General features: G+C 40.8%; 1 protein-coding gene and 1 pseudogene across 2 annotated transcripts in view; one reads left to right on the top strand and one right to left on the bottom strand.

Moving 5' to 3' along the window:
• Positions 1-579: 579 nt before the first annotated feature.
• LOC308649908 (acetyl-CoA acetyltransferase, cytosolic-like) lies at positions 580-17172 on the top strand. The gene is made up of 9 exons (XM_081295804.1): positions 580-718; positions 1355-1489; positions 4185-4366; positions 6332-6449; positions 14034-14177; positions 14827-14949; positions 15840-15994; positions 16490-16600; positions 16997-17172. The coding sequence occupies exons 1-9, from the start codon at positions 664-666 to the stop codon at positions 17165-17167; spliced, it is 1194 nt and encodes a 397-aa protein (XP_081151930.1). The 5' UTR covers positions 580-663; the 3' UTR covers positions 17168-17172.
• A 94-nt stretch (positions 17173-17266) lies between these two features.
• The window catches only part of LOC308649909 (T-complex protein 1 subunit alpha-like), a 50701-nt pseudogene continuing 44825 nt past the window's right edge, over positions 17267-23142 (bottom strand). The window contains exons 4-10 of the transcript XR_014024433.1: positions 22863-23044; positions 22511-22636; positions 19307-19482; positions 18824-18947; positions 18170-18362; positions 17893-18041; positions 17267-17569 (exon numbers count right to left, since the gene is read on the bottom strand). The product of XR_014024433.1 is annotated as a T-complex protein 1 subunit alpha-like (transcript). The remainder of the gene's footprint in view (positions 17570-17892; positions 18042-18169; positions 18363-18823; positions 18948-19306; positions 19483-22510; positions 22637-22862; positions 23045-23142) is intronic.

The following is a 23142-nucleotide window of genomic DNA, read 5'->3' as shown; positions in this document are numbered from 1 at the left end:
CAATACACACACCCTTTGCCTTTCATCATCCAAACGGTCAACTATCCATCAAAGGAAATTCTGATTGTCAGACAGGAGGACAGTCCAGTTCCTTACCTTCTAGAAGAGGCCGGTAGTGCCGGCCCACCAAAGGCAAGGTGAGTCCTCCCGGTCGCGCCAAAGAACCCATGTAGCGCCCAGAGAGAACGAAGGGTTACTGGCGACCAGGCAAAATGTGGAGGAACTTTGGAAGACACTGGGGGCAAAAGGATACCCAGGAGCTGTCCCCAGTCCTACGGGTGGCAGGATTTGGGATTAAGTCTTGGGCTGACGACAGATATTCTTTTGTTAACTCCATTCTCTAGTTCTGGAAAACCCTCGGAGGTCCACATAAAGATTCAACGTGTGTCCGTGCGCATCCGCAGACCCGGACCCCGCGCCCTGGCCCCGGTCCCCCAACGCCTCGCCTGGTCTCGGTGCCCATCTCCTGAAAGCGCGGCCCCGACCACACCGCGCGTTCTGCAGCCACCCGGACGCCCGGGCTCGCGCCTGCGCAGAGCGGACCACGCGGAGGCGGCGGGGGCGGAGCTGCCTTAGGCTCCGCCCCCAGGCACGGCCTGAAAGCCGCCGGGAAGAGCTTTACCGCACTCACAGGCGGCGCTGGGCAGAGGTGGTCGTGGCAAGATGAATGCAGGCCCAGACCCCGTGGTCATCGTCTCGGCGGCGCGGACTGTCATAGGTGAGTGACTGGCGGGTAGGCGCGGGGTCCGGGCCCCCTGCGCTTCAGTAGTCGCGCCGAGGGTCGGGCCTGTGTGGTGTGGGAAAAGGGTGGCCAGGAGGGGTCATAGTCCGCCCGCGACCCCCAGTACTGCCGGAGGGCTCCAGCGCCCTGCGCCTCCCTAGCCCGGGCCTGCGGCCCGCCCCCTGCCCGCCTGCGGCGCTCGCTCCGCCCCTCATCCTCGAATTGGCTCCTCGTGGTAGAGCCACTGTGCTGCCACGCCCTCCTATTGGCTGGCACAGGGAGGCGCCTTCTTGAGAGACCCCTGATTGGCCAGCTCCGGGACACGCCACCTGTCAGCTGTGGTCGCTGGGGCTGAACCACTGGTGGTCTGAGCCCAGGCACTGGGCGGAGCGGGTCTGGTAAAGCGACCTTCAGCTGTGGTTGCCTCCACCTCCTTAGTGCGGCAGAACCCTTGGCCCGCCCGAGCGCCGGCTGCTTTCGTTTGGGCAGCGTGGGGCCGCATCCACACCTTCCGTGGCCTTTCTAGATGGCGCCCATCGCCCTGGCTCAGGCTCCTGGAGTCCCGAAGCGCGTGGTGGGCTTCTGCAGCGCGCCCAGGGTTCAGATCTCTGCTCTCTCCACAATTCTTTGTAGGCTCATTCAATGGTGCCTTATCTACTGTGCCTGTCCAGGACCTGGGCTCGGCTGTCATCAAAGAAGTCCTGAAAAGGGCCTCAGTGGCTCCGGAAGAGGTTTCCGAGGTTATATTGGGACATGTTTTGGCAGCAGGTAACTCCTGAGTGACCTCAGGAAAGGATGGGCTTATTAGAAACAGCCCCGTCCCCCGACCCCGGGCACACAACACCACACACAAGTGCCTCCATACATTTGCCCCAAATTCCCCCTGCTAGGATTTATCCTATCTTCCTTCTCCCAGCCTTGCAACTTCTTCAGCTCAGGATTCGGCTTCTTTACATGCTTTTCTTGCATGTTCCTACATCACTAACCTACACTGCCTTTCCATTCCTTAGAAGCAGGGCCAGCCTGATACATAGAAGAAATGCATTGTCCTCCACACATCAGTGAAAATGTATTACATTCCTCCTATGTGCCTGCACTGTGCTTGTCACTGTCTGGAGGAAGAGGAGTCCTGAGAATGCCCCCATCGTACTTCCAGTTCCTGCTGGGTTTATAAATCAGTGATCAGTGACCATACCTAATTTGATATTAATACTCATTTTGGGGATCTAGGAGTGTAGCTTAGTGGTAGAGTGCATGGTTACCATGTATGTGGTAATGGGTTCACTTTCCCGCACCAAAACAAACAAAAATATTAGTTCATATTCACTCAATAGTATAAATTCTAATTAATTGTAGTAATAATTCATAATACCCAAAACTAACTTCTGCCCCTACCCTGTCTGAGACCTGATGCATTTATCTGTGTACAGGTAGAATATCCCTTACTCAAAATGCTTGGGACCAGAAGTGTTTTCAATTTGTTTTTTGTTTTTTTTTTTTCAAATTTTGAAATATTTGCTTATACATACTGAGATATGTTGAGGCTGGGACTCAAGTCTGAACCTGAAATTCATTTATGTTTCATATATGCCTTATACACACAGCCTGAAGGTAATTTTATATAATATTTTTAATTGGTTCATGAAAAGTTTGTGTCACAGCTAAAGAGCCTGGAAGGTGTTTTTTTTTTGTTTTTCCCCCTTGGGAACCTGACTTTTAACTTTGACCTGTCACATTAGATCTTGTGTGGAATATTATGACATGTCAGCACTCAAAAAGTTTTACATTTTGGAGGATTTTGTATCTTCAGAACAGACATACTCAACGTATATTTGCAGTTCCTCTTCCTAATTCTGCTCAGCTTCTCCTTATGAACCTTAAAAGATTTGTATGAATTGTGACACTTTATCATGACTCTCCAAGACTTTAAAGTATGACTGTAACAACCTCAGCCTGATTGTGTTCTGGCCCCTTCCTCCTTCCTGTTTTCCCAGACCTGTAATTCAGATTTTTTCATTTTTCATAGGGTGCTTCACTACTGGTTTCTCTCATACCTCCTTCCATGTTTCATTGACTTCTTTTTTTTTTTTTTTTTTTTTTTTTTTGATACCAGGGATTGAACTCAGGGCCACTTGAGCACTGTGCCACATCCCAGCCCTATTTTCTTTTTGTATTTTATTTAGAGACAGGGTCTCACTGAGTTGCTCAGTGCTTTGCTTTTTGCTGAGGCTGGCTTTGAACTCACAATCCTCTTGTCTCAGCCTCCCAAGCTGCTGGGATTATAGTTGTGTGACTGATACCTACCCAGCTGTTTCACTGACTTCTATAGTATATCTTACATAATTATGATAAAAATAAACGGTTGTGGGGGTTGGGGCTGTGGCTCAGTGGTAGAACACTTGCCTAGCATGTGTAAGACACTGGGTTCAAACCTCAGCAGCACATAAATAAATAAAATAAAGGTATTGTGTCCATTTACAACTAAAAATGTAATTAAATAATTTTAAAAATTAAAAAAAATATATGGTTGTGAACTTGGGCATGGTGGTGCATGCCTGTAATCCCAGTGGCTGGGAGGATCACAAGTTGAAAGACAGCCTCAGCAACTTAGAGAGGCTCTAAGCAACTTAATGAGACCCTGTCTCAAAATAAAAAATTTGATTAAGAACTATGTAATGTTTTGAACAACCAACAATAAAATAATTTAAAAAAAATAAAATAAAATAAAAAATTTGAAATGTGGCTCAGCGGTTGAGTGCCCTTGGGTTCAATCCCTGGTAAAACAAAACAAAACAAAAAAACCTAAAACAAAAAAACCCAGCTTTGTTTATTGAGGGCCTACTAAGTGCGGGGCCTGTAAACTCTATGCTATGTGTTTCCCTTTTGCCTCACTTAATCCTTTTAATAAATGTCTTGAATCCTAGTATCTGCATTTTACAAATGAGTAAATGAGACTTTGAGAGGTCAAGTAACTTCCCAAGGTCACAGTTTGAAGTGGAGGTAGCACACGGACACAGATCCACCATACTTCTTAAACCAGGTATCTTCCACAATCATGTAATAAATATTCAATGAGCACCTACTGTGTGCCAGGCACTAATCAAACAGTTAGGGATAAGCACTGTGTCAGATAGGAATCCTCATTTTCATTCTATTAAATGCTAGCACTGTTATGTTCAGTAATCATTTCCTAAATTTAGGGTTTTGTCTTTTTAAGGTATTAAGAATTTCTTTGTGGAGGAGAAAGCTTCTATCTGTTAAATAGCTGAAGAGCAGCACAAGGCAATCTATATTCAAGGGCTAGACTGACTCATGGAGACTTATAGGCCTTTGTGCTTTCAGTGCAACTTAGCAGTGGGCTTTCAAAAGTGGCAGGTGGCATAGTTGGCAATTTTACATGTAGTTGCACCCTGATATTTTATCTTTCTCCTTGATTGTGTAGAGTCTTCTGTTCTTCTTCCAGGTTGTGGGCAAAATCCTGCTAGACAAGCCAGTATGGGTGCAGGGATTCCATACCCTGTTCCAGCGTGGAGCTGCCAAATGATCTGTGGGTCAGGCCTAAAAGCTGTGTGTCTTGCAGCCCAGTCTATAGGGGTTGGTGACTCCAGCATTGTGGTTGCAGGAGGCATGGAAAGTATGAGCAAGGTAAGTCCTTTGAAAAAATGCCTCTCAGTGACCTCTCACTGATAAACTTGTGCCCATACCATTGCTGAATAAGCTGATGCCTATCAGAACTGGAATCGATAGTAAGTCAACAAAAATTGGACTCAACCTTGACCCTACCTAAGTGTGTATTAGTCTTCAAATTGGAAGGGAAATTCCATTTGAAAAAAAACCTCTCAACTGGAACAGAACCCATTTTTTCCAAAGTATTGTTACTGAAGCATACAGTATTTTCTGAATCAAACTCATAATGTTAGTTTTGTCCTTGGTTTTAAATTTCTTTCCATTTTGAAGAAAGTCAAATTTAGATGTTAAATTTTTTTTAACATTTATTTTTTAGTTTTAGGTGGACACAATATCTTTATTTTATTTTTACGTGGTGCTGAGAATCGAACCCAGTGCCTCATGCATGCTAGGCGAGCGCGCTACCACTTGAGCCACATCCCCAGCCCCTAGATGTTAACTTTTATCTTCCTGCATATGCCAAGGAGAAACCCAGGGACCAGACTTTGTTGACCTTTTGGAGGTAAACAATGTGGAAAAGAGAACTGCAAAGCGGTGCTCTTCTCCAGTAGGTTTGCCAGGTGGGAATTGTCTCACTAAGTCACATCCTCTAATTGGCACAGAGGTGAAAAGACAAAGGATATCCCCTGAGGCGGCTCAGGTCTGATCTGGGAATCCACTAGTCAGAGGCCAGTTCTCAGCTATTGCAGAGAGTCAGAAAGAGGCAGAATGAAGGTAGCAAAAATGATCGGTGGTTTTGATGGGATCCTATGATATACTTTCTTAAGTGCTTTTGTACATATCGTCACAAAAGCCCAGTAGGATTGATGATATTATTCCCAATTTACGGGGAAGAAAATTGATGCCCAGAGTCAGCATTTAAGCACAGCTTTTGTTTTGTTTCTTTGAGATGGGTGTTTTTTGTTTTTTGGTACCAGGGATTGAACTCGGGGACACTTGACCACTGAGCCACATCCCCAGCCCTGAGTTGCTTGACGCCTCACCATTCCTGAGGCTTACTTTGAACTCTCGATCCTCCCACCTCAGCCTCCCGAGCCACTGGAATTACAGTCAAGTGCCACTGTGCCCAGCTTGAGAAGAGGTCTTGCTATGTTTTCCAGGCAGATCTCAAAATCCTGAGCTCCTTTTGAATCAGCTTCCTGAGTGCTGGAACTTGGGCATGTGCCACTCTGCCTGGCTAAATACAAGTCCTTTGGATCCAAGCCCATTACTCTTTCCATTCGGTTACAGGTGCCAGTGAGTTGGTGGAAGTTAAGAAATTTCTACCCAGAAATCCCTCTTATTAGTCAACCTACTTATTCTCATTGTATATATTATGTCTCCTGTCAAAATAAGTAACACATTGTTAGCATTACGGAAGTCCTTAGGTGATTGCTTCAATTTACAGATAATTAGTTCCCTCTCTGGAAAGAATAATGGGATTCTGCTTCTTTTTTTTGAGGGGGTGGTGGTACTGGGAGTTGAACTCAAGCCCTCTACCGCTGAGCTATATCCTCAACTTCTTTTAATTTTATTTTGATCTTATTAAATTGTGCATTCTGGCCTTGAACTTTGATTCCTCCTGCCTCAGCCTCTTGAGTAGCTGGGATTACAGGTATGCATCACTATACCTGGCTACAAATGGGATTCTTAAGGAAATAAGACACCAAATGGACAGGGTTGAGGGAGCCGTGGTAGTGGGTAGGTGGGAGAGTAGTCATTCCCTTTTTTTTGGACCAGGGATTGAACCTGGGAGCATTTTGTGCTGAGCTACAGCCCCGGCACGCCTCTTTTTTTCTTTGCTTTTATTTTGAGATAGGGTTTTGCTAAGTTGCCCAGACTGCTTGAATTTGTGATCCCTTTGCCTCGGCCTCCTGAGTAGCTGGGATTACAGGCATGTGCCACTGTTTCTGGCTTAAATCCACTTTTATTTCTTGTTTCCAGGCTCCTCATTTGGCTCACTTGAGAACAGGAGTAAAAATGGGGGAGATGCCGCTGGCTGACAGTATACTCTGCGATGGTCTGACAGATGCATTTCACAACTATCATATGGGTATCACAGGTAAGGCAGAGGTAGCTGAGAATACACTAACTTTAAAAAGGTTGAAACAAGTCAACCTCCAGATCCAGCAGCCAGCCTACTTGACCTTTGTCTTAACTGGCAAGCTGAGTGTGGAATGGCACCCAGAGGACCCTGATAAGTATATGGTGTTCAGTACTTTATGGTGATCGGCTGGCTAGCCTACATTTCCTTTGGGCCTCATGCCAGAAAGTGGTCACAGTTGTAGATGCCAGTGTTCAGAACAGGGCTTTGGAGGATGGAGTGTATTCAGGCAAGGAAGTAGGCCGTGCCTCCCAAATGCCTGCGGCTAACTGACTCCATCCTTAAGTTACCACACAGTGTCCTCCAGCAGTATGTCCCACAGGCCTGGCAGAAGGCAGATATCAGTACAAAATGTGTGGCCACAAAGTGGGCCAAGAAGACTGAAGCTAGAGAAAAGAAAGCCAAGATGACAGATTTTGATTATTTTAATACACGAAGGCAAAGAAAGTGAAGAGAATAATCAAGAACAAAGTAGGAAACGTCACAGGGCAGCACTCCTGAGAGTGTCCCCTGGAAAACCACTTGCTGGAATGCTGCTGGTGTAGCTTTTGCTGCTGCTGCTTGAACCTCCTCCTAACCCCTAAGAGTCCCGTTTAGTCCCTCCTCCACTTTTAGGTCATCTGTCTTCAAGCTTCAATACTTTCTTTTGTTTAATCCACTGTTCTTGAGGCTTTCAAATGAATTTTTCATTTCTTTTCAAAGATTTCTCTTTGGTTCTTTTTCAAAATCTATATTTTTGAACTGCTCATTCACATTCTGCATTGTTTTCTTCAATTCATTCAACTGTTTGAGTGCTTAAAAAAATCATTCTTTTGAATTCCTTGTTTAGTATTTCATCCACTTTAAGATTTCTGAAATCGGTTATTATGGAGTTATGAACTTTAGGTGACATTACCTTTTTTTTTCCTTCTATTTCTTGTATTTCTGTGTTGAGATTTGCAAATCTGTTGGGATTAATCTCTCTTCCACTTTTATGTGGTGTCCTTCTTAGTATGAGGCTTTCTTCTGCTAGCGAAACATGGGATATTGGTTTGTTGTATGTGTTGAGTTTATTTTCAACTGGACTCCATAGTGTGTAATCTCCCTGTAGCTTCTTTAGTTGTGATTTGTGGGTTTGCACAGAGTGTAGTGTTTCAGAGTGGGCGATACCAAGAGACACTCTGGTGCTTCAGAGTGGTGTGGGCAGCATAATATGTGGGATGTGCCTCTGTGGCCACTTCTACCATGAGAGTGGCAGTCCTATCAGGAGCTGGAGATTTCCAGATGCTATTCATAGTAGGTCTGTTATAAATGATGATGATGCTGGCTGCTTCCGTTGTGTTGAAGCACCTGAAGCTCTTTTTCTGGTACCGGGGATTGGACCCAGGGACACTTAACCACTGAGCCATCCCTAGCCCGTTTTTTAATATTTTATGTAGAGATAGGGTCTCACTGAGTTGTTTAGGGCCTCTGGGATACAGGTGTGCGCTACAGCACCTGGCCCTAAAGCTCTTGTTGTCTTTACTGGAGACTAGTGCAGATCTGGGTGCTTCACCAGGAAGGGCAGCAGCTGGATTCACGGCTCCTCTGTGGGAATCGCTTTCCGTCCTACCAGCCGTGTACAGTGGGTCAGGTATGGCTGTGGTTGATGTAGAGGACCCACTTAGATGCGATGTCAGCCACTGTTGTGCGTCTTCTCTCTGCACCACTGTGGAGGTTTCTGCCTGGGAGCCAGCATGGGGACAGGTTCACAGCTTAGGGCTCATGTCCCTCTTCTTTAAGTAGAACTTTCTGCCAGGATTTGAGCGGGCTTCTGTTGTAGCTCAGAGGCTGAGCGTCTGTCCTAGTGTGCATGAGGCCTTGAGCCCAATTTCAGCACTGGAAGAAAAAGAGAGAGAATAAAGCAAAACGAAAACAGACAAAACACCAAGGGGAGAATACTTACATAAAAAAATAAAAAGGAGAAGGAAGAGAAAGATAATGATACAAATAGAAATAAAAAGGAAAAAAAACGAGAAAGGCACTTAAAAATTTAAAATGAAATAAAGTAACAGACTAAAAGAAAATAAATAATAAAAAGTAACAATGACAAAAAAATAACAGGAGTCAATAATTCCTCCTGGCCAAGGTGCTCAGGAAATGCGAGTGAGGGCCGCTGGTCATTAGCTGTGCCCGTCATTTCCCTGGGTCTCCTAGGGTTGGAATCCATCAAGTACTGGGTGAGGGTCGGGGATGGGGGCTGTAGTTTGCTGGAATTTCCTCAGCTCTCAAACCAGTTGGGGTGCATGCAGGTTGTGTCAGATCTTTCTTGCCCAGTGAGTTAATGCAGACGTCGGCTGTGCCAGAGGTATATTCTCTTCAGAGGGTTTAGCCTGCACATCCAGGGCCTGGCAAATGCTGGGCTGTGGCAGTCAAGAACTTCTCACCAAGTTTGGGTGGAAAGCCACCTGTCCCAGGAGTATATTTGCTCTGGAGGTTTTTAGTCTGTGACCCAGAATTGTGGCAAATGCCAGAGCCCCCAAAGTGGGAGTGGCAATTGAATCACTGAGTTCTGGGCTGATTGAGGATCCCGGGAACCAGGTGATCTGCTATCCTCAATCCCAGTGCCTTCAGACCTGGGCCCTGCAAAAACCAGACCAACTGGTATTGCTCCCCATCACAGAAGCCAGGTTCACTGGAACCACTGATTCCAGAGTGCTCTCAGCAGGGTAAAGCTCTGGGCAAGTTTGTGTTGGCGACACTGCCCCAAACCAGGAGTGTCTCATGTGACTGCATTTCCTGTCAACATAGCGGGGTGTTACTGGAGATTATAGGGGTTTTTGTTTGTTTGTTTGTTTGTTCAGTTTTTGGTGGACACCACATCTTTATTTTATTTTTATGTGGTGCTGAGGATCGAACCCAGCGCCCCACGCATGCCAGGTGAGCGCATTTCTGCTTGAGCCACATCCCCAGCCCTGGAGATTGTGTTTATGCCAGCTTTTGTACCCCTACAGCAGTATAGTTGCATATAACAGGATCTTTCTCAAGATGGCTTCTGGCTGTAGCTTCTGAGAGGTTGGGAAGGCACTGAATTCCTTCTCTGAAGCTGGCTTATTGTGCCGTCTCCAGGTCACTTATTTACTTAAGCTATTTGTCCAAAGGTTGTAGCCTCGTGGAGGCTCGGTCATTTTGTGCCCTGCCAGACTGCGGCACTGGTACTTAACTATTTTTTTGCACTCCACGTTACATATTAGCCAGCTATCTAGAAGGCCCCTGGTTTTATGTTTATTGATAATGCAATTGTTAAATCAAAATAACTCATGCTTTTTTTTTTTGTGATAGGAATTGAATGCAAGGACACTTTGCCACTGAGATACATCCCAGCCCTTTTAAAAGATTTTATGGTGAGAGGGCCTTGCTAAGTTTTTGAGGCTGGCTTTGAATCTGTGATTCTCCTACGTCAGTCTCCTGAGTTGGTGGGATTATAGGTGTGTGCCACTGCACCCATCTCCATATTTTTTATTGGGGTACTATAGTTGTATGTAATGGTGGAATTCATTGTTACATGTTCCTACATGCACATGACAACATGACAATATTATTTGGCCAATATCATTCCCCAGTGGTTCTCCCCTCCTGCCTCCCCCTGGCTCTTTTCTTTACTCTCCTGATCTCCCTTTGACTTTCATGAGATTCCATACCCTACCACCTTTTCCTTTTTCCTCTCCACTTTTGCATGTGAGAGAAGGCATACGACCCTTGACTTTCAGAATTTGGCTTATTTCACTTAACATAGTGTTCTCCAGTTTATTTATTTTCCTATAAATGATATAATTTCATTCTTCTGTGTGGGTGAATAAAACTGTATTGTGTGTATGTACCGCATTTTCTTTATCCAGTCATCCATTGACAGACACCTAGGCTGTTTCCCTAGTTGGGCTAGCTATTGTGAATTTTGCTACCATCAGCATGGGTATGTGTGTATGCTATAGTATGACGACTTTAATTCTTCAGGATAAATACTGAGAAGTGGTATAGCTGTGTCACATGGTTCCATTTCTAGTCTTCTGAGGAATCTCTGCAGTGATTTCCAAGTGGTGGTACTGATTTACAATCCCACCACCAGTGTAAAGGTGTTCGTTTTTCTCCACATACTCTCAAGCATTTATTATTGTTTGTATTCCCGATGACTGCCATTGTGACTGGTGTTGATGAAATCTAAATCTCAATGTAGTTTTGATTTCATTTTCCCAATTGCTAACTTTGTTGAACATTTGCATGTATTGGTTGACCATTTATTTGTATTTCTTCTTTTGAGAACTGTCAGTTTAGTCAGTTTAGTTCATTTGCCCATTTATTAATTGGGTTATTTGGTTTTTTGGTGTTAAGTTTTTTTTAGTTCTTTAAATATTCTGTATATTAATCCTTTGTCAGAAGAGTAGCAAAGGTTCTCTCCCATTCTATAGGTTCTCTTCATATTGTTGGTGTTTTTCTTTCTTTTTTTGTGTGCAGAAGCTTTTAATTTGATGCCATCCATATATTAATTTTTGGCATTATTTCCTGAGCTTTTAGAGTCTTATTGACCAAGTTATTGCTTGCACCTATATGTTAGAATGTTGACCCCACATTTTCTTCTAGAAGTTGCAGTTTCTGATCTTATTCCTAGGTCTTTGATCCAGGGTAGAGCTAATCTCATTATTCTACATATGAATAACACCATTTGTTAAAAAGGCTGTTTTTTTTCCTCTAGTGTTTTCAGCACCTTTGTCAAGGGTCAGATGACTGTATCTGAGTGGGTTTGTCTCTGTCTTCTATTCTGTACCGTTGGTTAATTATCTGTTTTATGCCAGCACTTACAGTTTTTGTTACTATAGCTCTATAGTATAATTTGAGGTCAGGTATTGTGATGTTTCCAGAATTTTTTTTTCTTTTTTTTTTTTACTTAGAATTGCTTTGGCTAGGGCTGGGGTTGTGGCTCAGCAGTAGAGCACTCACCTAGCACATGCGGGGTATTGGGTTCCATAAAGATAAATAAGTAAAATAAAGGTATTGTGTCCAACTAAGAAAATATTTTTAAAAAATTGCTTTGGCTATTCTGAGTCTTTTATTCTTTCAAATGAATCTTAGGACTGCTTTATCTAGTTCTGTGAAGAATGTCATTGGTATTTTGATGGAGATTACATTGAATCTGTATATCGATTTTGGCAAAATGGCCATTTTAACAATATTAATTATCCATGAACATGGAGGGTCTTTCCATTTTCTTGGGTTGTCTCCAATTTCTAATATTCATTGTAGAGGTCTTTCATCTCCTTGGTTAGGTTATTCCTAGATGTTCATTTACTTGTTATTGGTCTGCTCAGGTGTTTTTGTTCTCTTAATTCAACTTTAGTAGGTCATATATATCTAGAAATGTATCCATTTCTTCTTGGTTTCCAATTTATTGGAGTTTTCAAAATAATCCCTAATATCCTTTGAATTTCTGTGATGTCTGTGGTGATTTCTCCTTTTTCATCTCTAATCGTATTAATTTGGGTCTTTTTCTTTTGTTAGGCTATGGGCTAATCAATCTTGTTTATCTTTAAAAAAAAAAATTCTTTGTTCATTGTTCCTTTTTATATGTTTTTCTCAATTTCATTGATTTTTGACTCTGATAATTATTTCCTTCCATCTATTGGTTTTGGAATTGGTTTGTTCTTTTTCAAGACCCTCAAGTCAAATGCATCATTAGATTTATTTGGGTTTTCTCCGATTTTCTTTTTCTTTCTTTTTTTTTTTTTTAAAGAGAGAGTGAGAGAGGAGAGAGAGAGAGAGAGAGAGAGAATTTTTTTTTTAATATTTATTTTTTAGTTCTTGGCGGACACAACATCTTTGGTATGTGGTGCTGAGGATCGAAACCGGGCCGCACACATGCCAGGCGAGTGCGCTACCGCTTGAGCCACATCCTCAGCCCCCTCTCTGATTTTCTTATGTGACGTGACACTCAGCTATCTTTCTTCTTAGAACTGTTCTAATAGTGTCCCAGAGGTTCTGGTATGTTATATCACAATTCTCATTGGATTCTAAGAATTTTTAAATTTCTCCCAATTTCTTCTATCACTTACTTATTCATCATTCATAAGTGTGTTGTTAAATCTCCATGTGTTAAAATAGTTTTTCTAGTTTTTTTTTCCTAATTTCATTTTATTTTGATCAGATAAGATGCATGGACTTGTATCTTTTTCTGTGTGTCTGTGTATATGCTGAGTTGCTTTGTGGCCTCAAATATGTTCTATTTTGGATGTTTCCATGAGCAGCTAAGAAGAAAGTATATTAAGCTGATGTCAAATGAAATGTTCTATAGATGTCTGTTAAGTCCATTTGATTTAAATTTTTTAGGTCCAAAGAATCTTGACTGCATTTATGTTTGGATGAGTAATATACTGATGGGAGAGGTGTGTTGAGATCATCCACTATTATTGTACTGGGGTTGAGGCTTTAATTTCAGTAGTGTCTGTAAAGGCAAACTCTTCTTTTTGATATAAAACCAGTTAGTCCATATCAAAAGAATGTTGGCATTAGAAATCATGAATGAAAGCTAAAACTAATGAAGAAGTTTAATAAGAAGATATTTTCCTAGACTTAGAACAACTTCCCATAACTTACTGATTAGTTATAAATGGAAAAATAGTACCTGTAGAGTTAGAAACCTGGCAGATACCACTGTAACCAGGGACCAAATCTGACGTCATCTGGGATACATTGATTACTTTCATGTCCTGACAAGATTCCTGAAAGATCATGCCCTGACAAGATTCCAGAAAGATCATGCCATCATTTGGTGGTATTCTGCCTTTAAGCAAAATTGTCACATAGAAGCTTGAGGAAACATGAGACAGCCCAAATTGAGGACATTTGATAAAATAGCTGGCCCGTGCTCCTCAAATTTAACATGCACAAGGCCCTGGGTTCAAATTTCCAGTTAAAGAGGAAAAAGAAAATGTGTAGTTCAAAGTCCTTTTCATAGAGCAGACCATGCTGAAGAATCTCAGAGCTGGAAGAGCAAGTTTATGAAACACAAAGGTAGTCTAAAGAATGTTCCAGATTAAAGGATACTAGAGATGAATAGTTAAATGATGTAATATATACTCCTGCATTGGATTCTGTACTGAAGAAGAAAATATCTTCCTATTGACTAGTAGGATGATAGGTTAAATTTGAATAGGGACCAAGAATTAGACAGTAGTATTAAATTTTCTGATTTTTATAACTGTGGTTATGTTAAAAAAAAAAAAAAAAGGCCTTGTTTTTGGGACATGTACACTGAAATTAAAATTCAGGGGTGAAAGGACAGTGTATCTCCAGCTTTTACTCAGATGGTTTGGAAAGAGAATGTTAAAGCAAATGGGGCAAAAGTGGCCTGAGTCATTGCAGCATTTTCAGATCGCTGCCAGGACAGGGCATTGCAGACAGCGCCCAGCATTGCACCTCAGCCCACTAGGAAGCCTGCTAGTAGGTGTGGTCAGCACTGCTTTAAGTGTGGACAGCTTGAACTACCAAAAGCCAGTTTATGAAAATATTGGGTTTTACTTTGTTTTTCCACAGCTGAAAATGTAGCCAAAAAATGGCAAGTGAGTCGAGAAGATCAGGACAAGCTCGCAGTTCTGTCCCAGAACAGGACGGAGAATGCACAGAAAGCTGGCCATTTTGATAAAGAGATTGTACCAGTATTTGTATCTTCTAGAAAAGGTGGGTAATAAAAATCATAATTTAAACCTTGACCTATTTATAGTAAGAATCATATATAGGAATTTTTATACATTTTTATCTTAGGTTTTTCAGATTGCAATGATATTATCCTGGTTATATCTGAATGTAGGGGAGAGGAGATGCTGTATTTATGGGACATGGTAACATAGAAAACTGTTATCAGCCATTGGCTTGTGATTATTAAGGGGCAACAGCTGACCTATTTCCCATATAAGCTAAACTAAACCTCAGAAGTCAACATCCATTAATTCCTGTTGCTTCTGTGTGGGACTCATATTCTAGAGAATGGATCTTCTAGAGAATGGTCACATGTCATTGTCTAACACAGAATGCTGCAATCAAGTTCCTTCATTGATAACTGACATCTCACCTCCAGGCAATCTTGAGATTGGCTGTAAGACATCCTGATTCACTCAGTTTTAACCAGCCAAAAGTGCTATGATGCAAACTCTAGCACCTTTTGCTTTGACATCTCCCTCAGGAAAGGTTGGAACATATAGTAATTGTACTTTTCTTCTACTGGAATGAGTGGGTATATATTAACAATCTTTCTGCCAAATATGAATCCTCATTTCTGGGAAACCTATCATTCCCAGGACAATCTAAATCTTGGCTTCTCTTCTTGTAGGTCTCACTGAAGTTAAAACAGACGAGTTTCCTCGCCATGGGACTAACCTTGAAGCCGTATCCAAGCTAAAGCCCTACTTTGTTACGGATGGAACAGGAACCATCACCCCAGCTAATGCTTCAGGTTCAATTTTTGATGGGTATCTGGGGAGATCTATTTTCTGCAAGGTCTAACAAGTGAAGTGAATACCTTTTTATACACAAAATGGTTCTTAAAATTCATTTTAGTTTAAGGAAGAATTCTATTTGATCATTAGCCTATATTGAATTTGATTTCTTGGTAGTCCAACTAGACATAGAAAATACAGTATAAGGCTGGGGAGTGGCCCAAGCGGTAGCGCGCTCGCCTGGCATGCTTGTGGCCTGGGTTCGATCCTCAGCACCACATACAAAGACGTTGTGTCTGCCGAAAACTAAAGAATATTAAAAATTCTCTCTTAAAAAAAAAAAAGGAAAAAAAGATATACAGCTGCCTTTATGCTTTTCTAATACAGAAATTCCTAGTACCCTTCTGTGATTCCCGAGTATATTTATTCCAGTAGAGACTTCCTAAGTCTCTACTACTCCACTTCTATAACCTCTCCATTCTTTCTCTTATTCCCAATATGGTAACTGAACCAAGGCACTTTACCAAAGCTGCATCCACAATTTTTTTTTTTTTTTTGACAGGATCTCGCTAAGTTGCTCAGGCTGGCCTTTAAGTTGTGATCCTCCTGCCTCAGCCTCTTATGGTTAGAATCACAGGCACATGCCAACATGCAGGGTCAAACATACCAATTCACTTTTTTTTTAGTGTTGGGGCTCAAACCCAGGGCCCCATGCATGTTTCACAAATGCTCTACCACTGAGCCACATTCCTAGCCCCAAATGGCTTTTCTACACTATAAAGTCTGAATTGTGGCAAATGGCTTTGCCAAGATGGCCAAGTAATTTAATGTCTTCAAATGGAAAAGTGAAATTCTTTTAAGTAAAATTAATGAGCATCGTGGAAATCAAGTCGCTTCCATTTTATAGGAATGAATGATGGTGCAGCAGCTGTGGTTCTCATGAAGAAGTCAGAAGCTAACAATCGTGGGCTTTCACCTTTAGCAGAGATTGTTTCTTGGTCACAAGCAGGTGTGGAACCTTCCATCATGGGAATAGGACCTATTCCAGCCATAAAGCAAGCTGTAAGTGTAACTTTAGATCTCATCCTTCACTCTAGGTAAGAACTCTTTAGACCAATAATCTGTGTTCCTGTATTCAGTTCACTTCACTTCTAATTTCTGCTTAGTCTTCCTACTACTTGGGATGCCAGGATTGTGCTTGGTTTTGTCAGGTTTCATCTGCTCTTTCCCTTTGTAAAACACAAGTCCTTATTGGTAGCTTTGAGTTGTTTCTTACCATGAAGAGCAGCATTCGGCTCTTTTCTATTCCATCATCTTACATGGACATGACTGATGCTACTGGTTCAATATTTATGAATTTGGAACTTTTGAGGGATGTTTTTAAACAGCACACCCTTAACCTTTTGGATAGAACTAAATCATTGGGCTGATCTAGGAACACCACATAGTGGTAGTTTAAGAGATCCTTAAATGTGGAACATTATCTTCATAAGTCAACAAACAAGGTTTAACTTTAAGCCTTTCAACCAGACCTATATCCCATTTATCTTTCTTTAGGTTGCAAAGGCAGGCTGGTCCCTGGAAGATGTTGATCTGTTTGAAATTAATGAACCCTTTGCAGCTGTCTCTGTTGCAATAGCTAAAGAACTTGGATTAAACCCAGAGAAGGTAAATAAAAAGAAAAATCAGTACAATGAAAATATGAAATTAGATATTTTTAGGGTTGTCCGCTTGGCAGTGGATGATATTGGGACAGATTAATTACAAAATAACAAAGGGGGACTGCAGTTGTGGCTCAGTGGTAACGCACTTGCTTAGCATGCGTGAGGCACTGGGTTAGATTCTCAGCACCACACACAAATAAAGGTCCATCAACAACTAAAAACTATTTTAAAAAATAACAAAAGGTTGTCACCAATGCATATCAAAGGTTATGATTTTATTTCTAAGCAGTCATGATGAAAATTGAGCTTGAAAGTTTTGACACTAAGTGGACAAAGATATTTGGGATTTTAACCTCTATCTGGAGATCAAGGGATCTAAGACAAATCTTTTTCTTCTTAGGTCAACATTGAGGGAGGGGCCATCGCCTTGGGCCATCCTCTTGGAGCATCTGGCTGTAGAATTCTTGTGACACTGTTACACACATTGGAGAGAACTGGTGGAACCCGTGGTGTTGCTGCCCTGTGTGTGGGAGGTGGGATGGGAATAGCAATGTGTGTTCAGAGAGGATGAAATACTTAACCACACTACTTAAAGCAATCTGAGCTTTTTAAACTAATAAAGTTTGTGATGACCAAAGTGAGGATGGAGACCATCTTCACAAAACAGAAGTTGATAGCATGCTGTACTTTAATGTATACTACTCAAGGTATAAGACATTGCATTTAACATTGTTATAAATAAAAGGGAGATTCAGATCAGTCATCAAGGGCTCCAGAGGGAACAGCATCTTCATAACCTCCATGCTTATCATCTTTACTTTCTGGGTGTAATTTAATAAGGTCATCAATCCGAAGAATGGTAATTGCCGCTTCTGTTGCAAATTTCAAGCTCTTCACTTTAACTACAGTTGGTTCAAACACTCCTGCTTGCTTGTTGTCTCGAGGTTTACCATTGATCAAATCAAGACCAATCCTACAATTAAGGTGAGATAGCTGATTAAATGATTTCCCACAGGTTGCTTAGGTGGCCTGTTAATTCCAAATATTCCATTCAAATATTAATCTTGAAATACTGGCTTTATGGTTACACTTAACAAACACAGCACTGTGCAATACAAAAAGGAAGAAACCCTGTTCCCAGACATCTAAAACACGTTATGTGCTGCATGATAACATTTTGGTCAATGAAAGCCCAAATATAAACATTGGTCCTTCCTAGAAGATGATTACTATTGCCTATACCTTACAATGTTCTCATGATGATCACTGTGAAAAGGAGAAAAACTATATGCTTACCATTTTAGATTTTTACGTTCTGGATTAACTTGAGCCTCATTATGAAAAGCTCTTAACTTTGCAACCAGATCTATGGAGTCTTGGGCAGCATTAACTGCCAGTGTATTAGGAATAACAAGAAGAGATCTTGCAAGCTGTTCCTGAGAGCCCTAAAAGGAAAAGATAATTAGGTTCTTTTCAAAAAGGAAAATCCTAAGGTTCACAGCAGCGATTAAGAACCCAGACAAAGCATGTTAACAAAATGCCAATTATACCCCTCTTGAAAATCAACTCTTACCATGCTGGTTGCATAGTTTTCAAGGTATATGGAAAGGGCTGCTTCTACAGCACCCCCACCAGGAACGACAGATTTCGACTCCAAAACTCTTTTCACCACACAAAGAGCATCATGTAAAGAGTGCTCCATCTCATCACACATGAAATCATTTGCCCCACGTAAAATAATCGATGCAGATGTTCGTGCCTTAGTACTAATAAGAACAAAAAGTAAAACTGTTAAAAAAGAACATTTATGAATACTGTACAAAAAGAATGTCTAGGGCTGGGATGTAGCTTTGTGATAGCTCTACCACATTTGTCTAGCAAGCTCAAGGAATTGGGGTTCAATCCCCAGCATTGTAAAAAGTGAAAAAAGAGGGCTGGGTTGTGGCTCAGTGGTAGAGCATCTGTCTAGCAAGTGCAAAGCTGTGAGTTCAATCCTCAGCACCACACGAAAAACAAACAAAATATATATATATAAAATATAAAACACTGTCTAGACCATGCAGAAGAGAAGAAACTAACTTCACCTCAATTTACAATGGCCCAATATTGTTTTATCCCACGCATATAACTGCTTATATCACTGAGAGACTACAGCAGCAAATAAATGGGAAGGAAATTTTTTACTCAATGAAATGTGCATAGCTTTAATTTGGAAAGTAGCTCTTACTTTTTGATTAAGATCAATTCATCATCACAAATTCTCTCCTGGACCACTTCTTCTGCTTGTCCCAACATTGTAGCTTCAAAAGTTTCTTTACCTTCCAAATTGGCCAGGGTTGACAGAATAGTTGCTATAGGAGTTAAAAAGATCTCTAAATATTGTTTCCCATGATATTAAAGTCTTAAATAAAGAAACATTTACGATAAAAGTGATGCATTACAAATTAAAGGTTTACAGCTAATTATCAGATAATTAAGTTATATTTTATACTAATATGAAACTATATCATTTTGAAGTGAATAAAATCAGTTCATGAATTCCCAACAAACTAAAGAACTTTTCCAGTTCATGAAAAATAGCTCTATATTTATCGTGGACAGTGCTGAGTGTTTTTGAAGCTGCTCAGTGCCAGTACTCCAATGTAAGGCTTGTGCCAGAGAATGCATATCCACACAAGGTTTTTTATTCAAGATCTTGCAGTTGTAGTACCTCCAGAAGCTTTAGCAATACGCTTAAGATCCTTTTTCAAAACTCTTCTAACTGCCATGGCGCCAGCCTCCACAAAGTACTTCAGACACACATCATCAATTCCACCAGTGGTTAGAATAACGTTGGCACCAGTTGCCAGGATCTTCTGAATTCTCTCCTTGGTGATATCTGATTCTCTACAGAGAAAGTATTTTCGTTAACTCGTTACTTTCTGTGTTTTTTAATACTACAACTCTTAACTTCCATTGAATACTTTTCACAAAGATTAGTGTAGCTCAATGGTACAGTGCTTGCTTAGCATGCACAAAGACTTGGGTTCAATTACCAGCACCACGAAATTAAAAACTCCAAAATACTTACCATGAAATAACTGTAGGCTAAGTTATATCAACTGTTCTTTCCTACCCAGAAGCAAAATTAAAATTAACCACTTTGCTCTCCTCAACTCCAATTTGAGTTCCTATCAAGTATGGTTAGAAAGAAATAGGAGGCCCTGCCTTCAAGAATCTTATCGGGAATTACCAATTTCTCAGGGCAAATGTTTAATAAAGGGATCAAGAGTTAAACTGCAGAAATAAGTAGGACCAGAATATGAACCTGGCAGGCCACATTAAAGAGTCTATATGGCTAAGATGCTGGTGTTTCTAAGCAACAGTAGTGTTACCAAATCTGCTTCTTTTTACATGGAGTGAGGACTTGAACCCAGGGACTCATGCATGTTAGGTAAGTACTAAATACTGTACCTCTGAACCATACCCTGCTATCCTTTGAATCTGTATTTTCAAAAGGATGCCAATGTCCATATGAAAGTTGCAGTGGAAAGATGAAGGACTGAAGACATGGGGACAGTAACTGGAGATACAGAAGTATCCCTTATGAGGACCGACAGCGTGAACGAAAGTCAAACTACAGGCACAGGTAAATGGGAGGTATGGGCAATCAAGAGCACAGTTTGGGATGTTGTAAGTTTAAAGTCTCTGTTATTCAGGGAAGGCTGCAAAGAGGAAGTCAGTATATAAATCATAAGCAACTCTAGTAAGGAAATATAGATTCAAAGTCAATATACAATTGAAGTCATGGAGTAGATGAGATTATTCAAAGATTTTTTTCAAGTAGTCAATCATGCATTCATTTTGGTCAATGATAGGCCAAATAAACAACAGTGGTCCTATAAAAAATTATAATGAAGCTGAAAAATCCTTATCACCTACTAGCATTATAGCAGCTATCTTGTCACAATGCAGTGGACACACGTATGTAGTGATGATTATTATAAACTAATGACACTTATCAGTTGTATTAAAGCACAATCAAGCACAGTACATAAAACTTAAATGATCAAAAACGACTGTTACTCATCTGTAGACTTACCATACTTATTGCCTCTGCCTCTCAGGTAAGTGAGACTACAGACTACAAGGATGTACCACCATACTTAGCTAGTTTATTATTTTATAGAGTACTACTACTCACCCGGTCTACTAAATAAGTACTGTGTACCAGATACTGAAGAACCAAGGCTACAAAGCCAAAGAAATAATTCCATCTCTATATTCAGAACTCACATTATAGTTGTATACATAGCAGAAACTGTGTAAGCCCAAGAAGACAAAGACTGGGAATAACCCAGATTGAGGGAAAGCCTCCCCTCTTTAAAGGCATGTTAAGACAGAATTGGCCAAAGGCTTGATAAAGATCAAGAAAAAGGAGGCTGGAGATGTCAACTGACTTTCATGCTAGTGTTATTATTAGTGGCCCTGACACTGGAGAAGAGGGATGAAAAAGGGATCGAAAAGTAAAGTCCCAGCAAACATGTTTATATCACTCTTGTGGCACCTGGTTGATAAGAAAGGACAGGGAGTAACTATGTCAGGTGGATGAGCAAAATGCTTTAAGGACAGGAGAGCTCCAAGTGGAATCCAGCAAAGGAAGAGTTGACTTAAAGATGCAGTTGTTAAAGAACAATCAATGAAGGAGGGCTCTAAGGGAACAGACTCTGGAAAACATACTGCTGGAGAATTCCCCTATGATAGAAGGAAAGAGTAAAAGGATACACATGCATATAGATTTCGAAGATGGGCAGCATTTCTAGCTTTTGCAAAGATTTCTTGCAGTCTTTGGTTAGTTGTTTCTTCAAAGTAACCAAACAGCAAAAAGTAAATAAATAAATAAAAATAAAAACACACTCCCAAGAAGAAGTAGAGAATAGAACAGCAGTTATCAAAGTCTGGGAAGGGTGTGGGGGAGAGATGCAAAAAGTTGAATGGGTGCAGGGACAGGAAGAACTAACTGAATGTTTCAAAATAGCTAGCAGAGAGGATTCTGAATGTTCCCAATACAAATAAATGTCTGAGGCAACAGATAATGATTATTCTGGTCTGATCATTACCCAAAGTGAAGCCACACTGCACTCAAATATGTAGTTACTACATGTTAAAAATAATGATAATAATAATAATAAAATGAGTGTGGATAAAGTGGAAGAAAGCAGGCAAAATCCCTGGGAGCAAACTACCTTCACAACTAGCTCTTCCTGTATGCCAATCGAGTAACACCATCTGCAGTCCATAGTATCCAGTATACAGTAGCAAAAAGTCTGAACTGCTTCTTTGAGGAAATAGGTTCTTGGCTTTTATACCTTTAATCTCAAATCAATTCATAAAGCCAAAAATTCCACAAAAAGTTCAATTTTCACAGAAGTCATAGCACCCCAAATCCCTTTTAAAACATCATCACATTTCCTATTTTTTTTCTAGAGGTTCATGTAGAACAGTTTGATTTGGGTAAATGTTAAGTTTTCTAAAACTCTGATACTTAAAAAGTCCAGTTCTATAGCCATCAGAATGATGACTATTCTGTCCTATGAGAAAACTCATTCTTTCCAGTCTACTGTCGCCTGGTTCAACACAAAGGAGTTTTACAAACACCCCTGACAAAGGTAAAAAATCTCTCAATATAGGGCCGGGTGCAGTGATGCATATCTGTAGTCCTGGCAGAGGAAGGCTGAGGCAGGAGGATCACAAGTTCAAATCCAGCCTCAGCAAAAGTGAGTTGCTAAGCAACTCAGTGAGACCCTGTCTTTAAATAAAATACAAAATAGGGCTGGGAATGTGGCTCAGTGGTCGCCAAGAACCTGTGTTCAATCCCCAGTACTAACAGATTAAAAAACCAAACCAAACCAAACCAAAAAACCCCTCAACATACCTCTGTCTAATTTGGTCCAATTTTTCAGGGTCTGTAATAATCACTGTACACCAAGCTTCATTTTTGTTTTCTGTAGCCTGAAGTCAAGGCAAGCAATTTTTGCATTAACTATTCTCTTGGGCATGCCTATAAGTGAACATAATATTTTGTAATAACTATAACAATATTCAGTTCACATAATACACCTATCCCTAAAATTAAAATTAAAATTATTAAGCCTTAAATATAAAGGCATTAAGGGGAGATATTTCTTTTAGTTTGCACGCATCTTAACTTTTTTTATGTGCTCAAGTTACAAAAGATGTATTTTAACTATAGAAATCTCATTCTATGATTAAATCTCAAACCTTACCCTGAGATCCCACCACACAGTTAAGTGCATAGCCACTGATCAGCATGCTCTCCATCTGACTTCTCCCATGGGCTTTCAGAATATTAACAGAATTGATAGGATAGCGAGGCTGGCCTCTTATATCTGTGTATTTAATAGCAAGTACAGCATCTACTACCATATTAGAGAAGAAATCACCATCTCTAAGCTGATAGTTAAGGATAACAACAGAACGAATGAACAAAGGGTACACATAAAAATCAAAGGCAATTGAAAGTGACTTTCTTTTTAGCAATTTCAT

Source organism: Spermophilus citellus, assembly GCF_964194105.1.
Source record: "Spermophilus citellus genome assembly, chromosome: 5".
In the NCBI taxonomy this organism is placed as follows: domain Eukaryota; kingdom Metazoa; phylum Chordata; class Mammalia; order Rodentia; family Sciuridae; genus Spermophilus; species Spermophilus citellus.
Note: the sequence above shows the minus strand (reverse complement) of the source record. Positions and strands in the feature narration are given on the sequence as shown.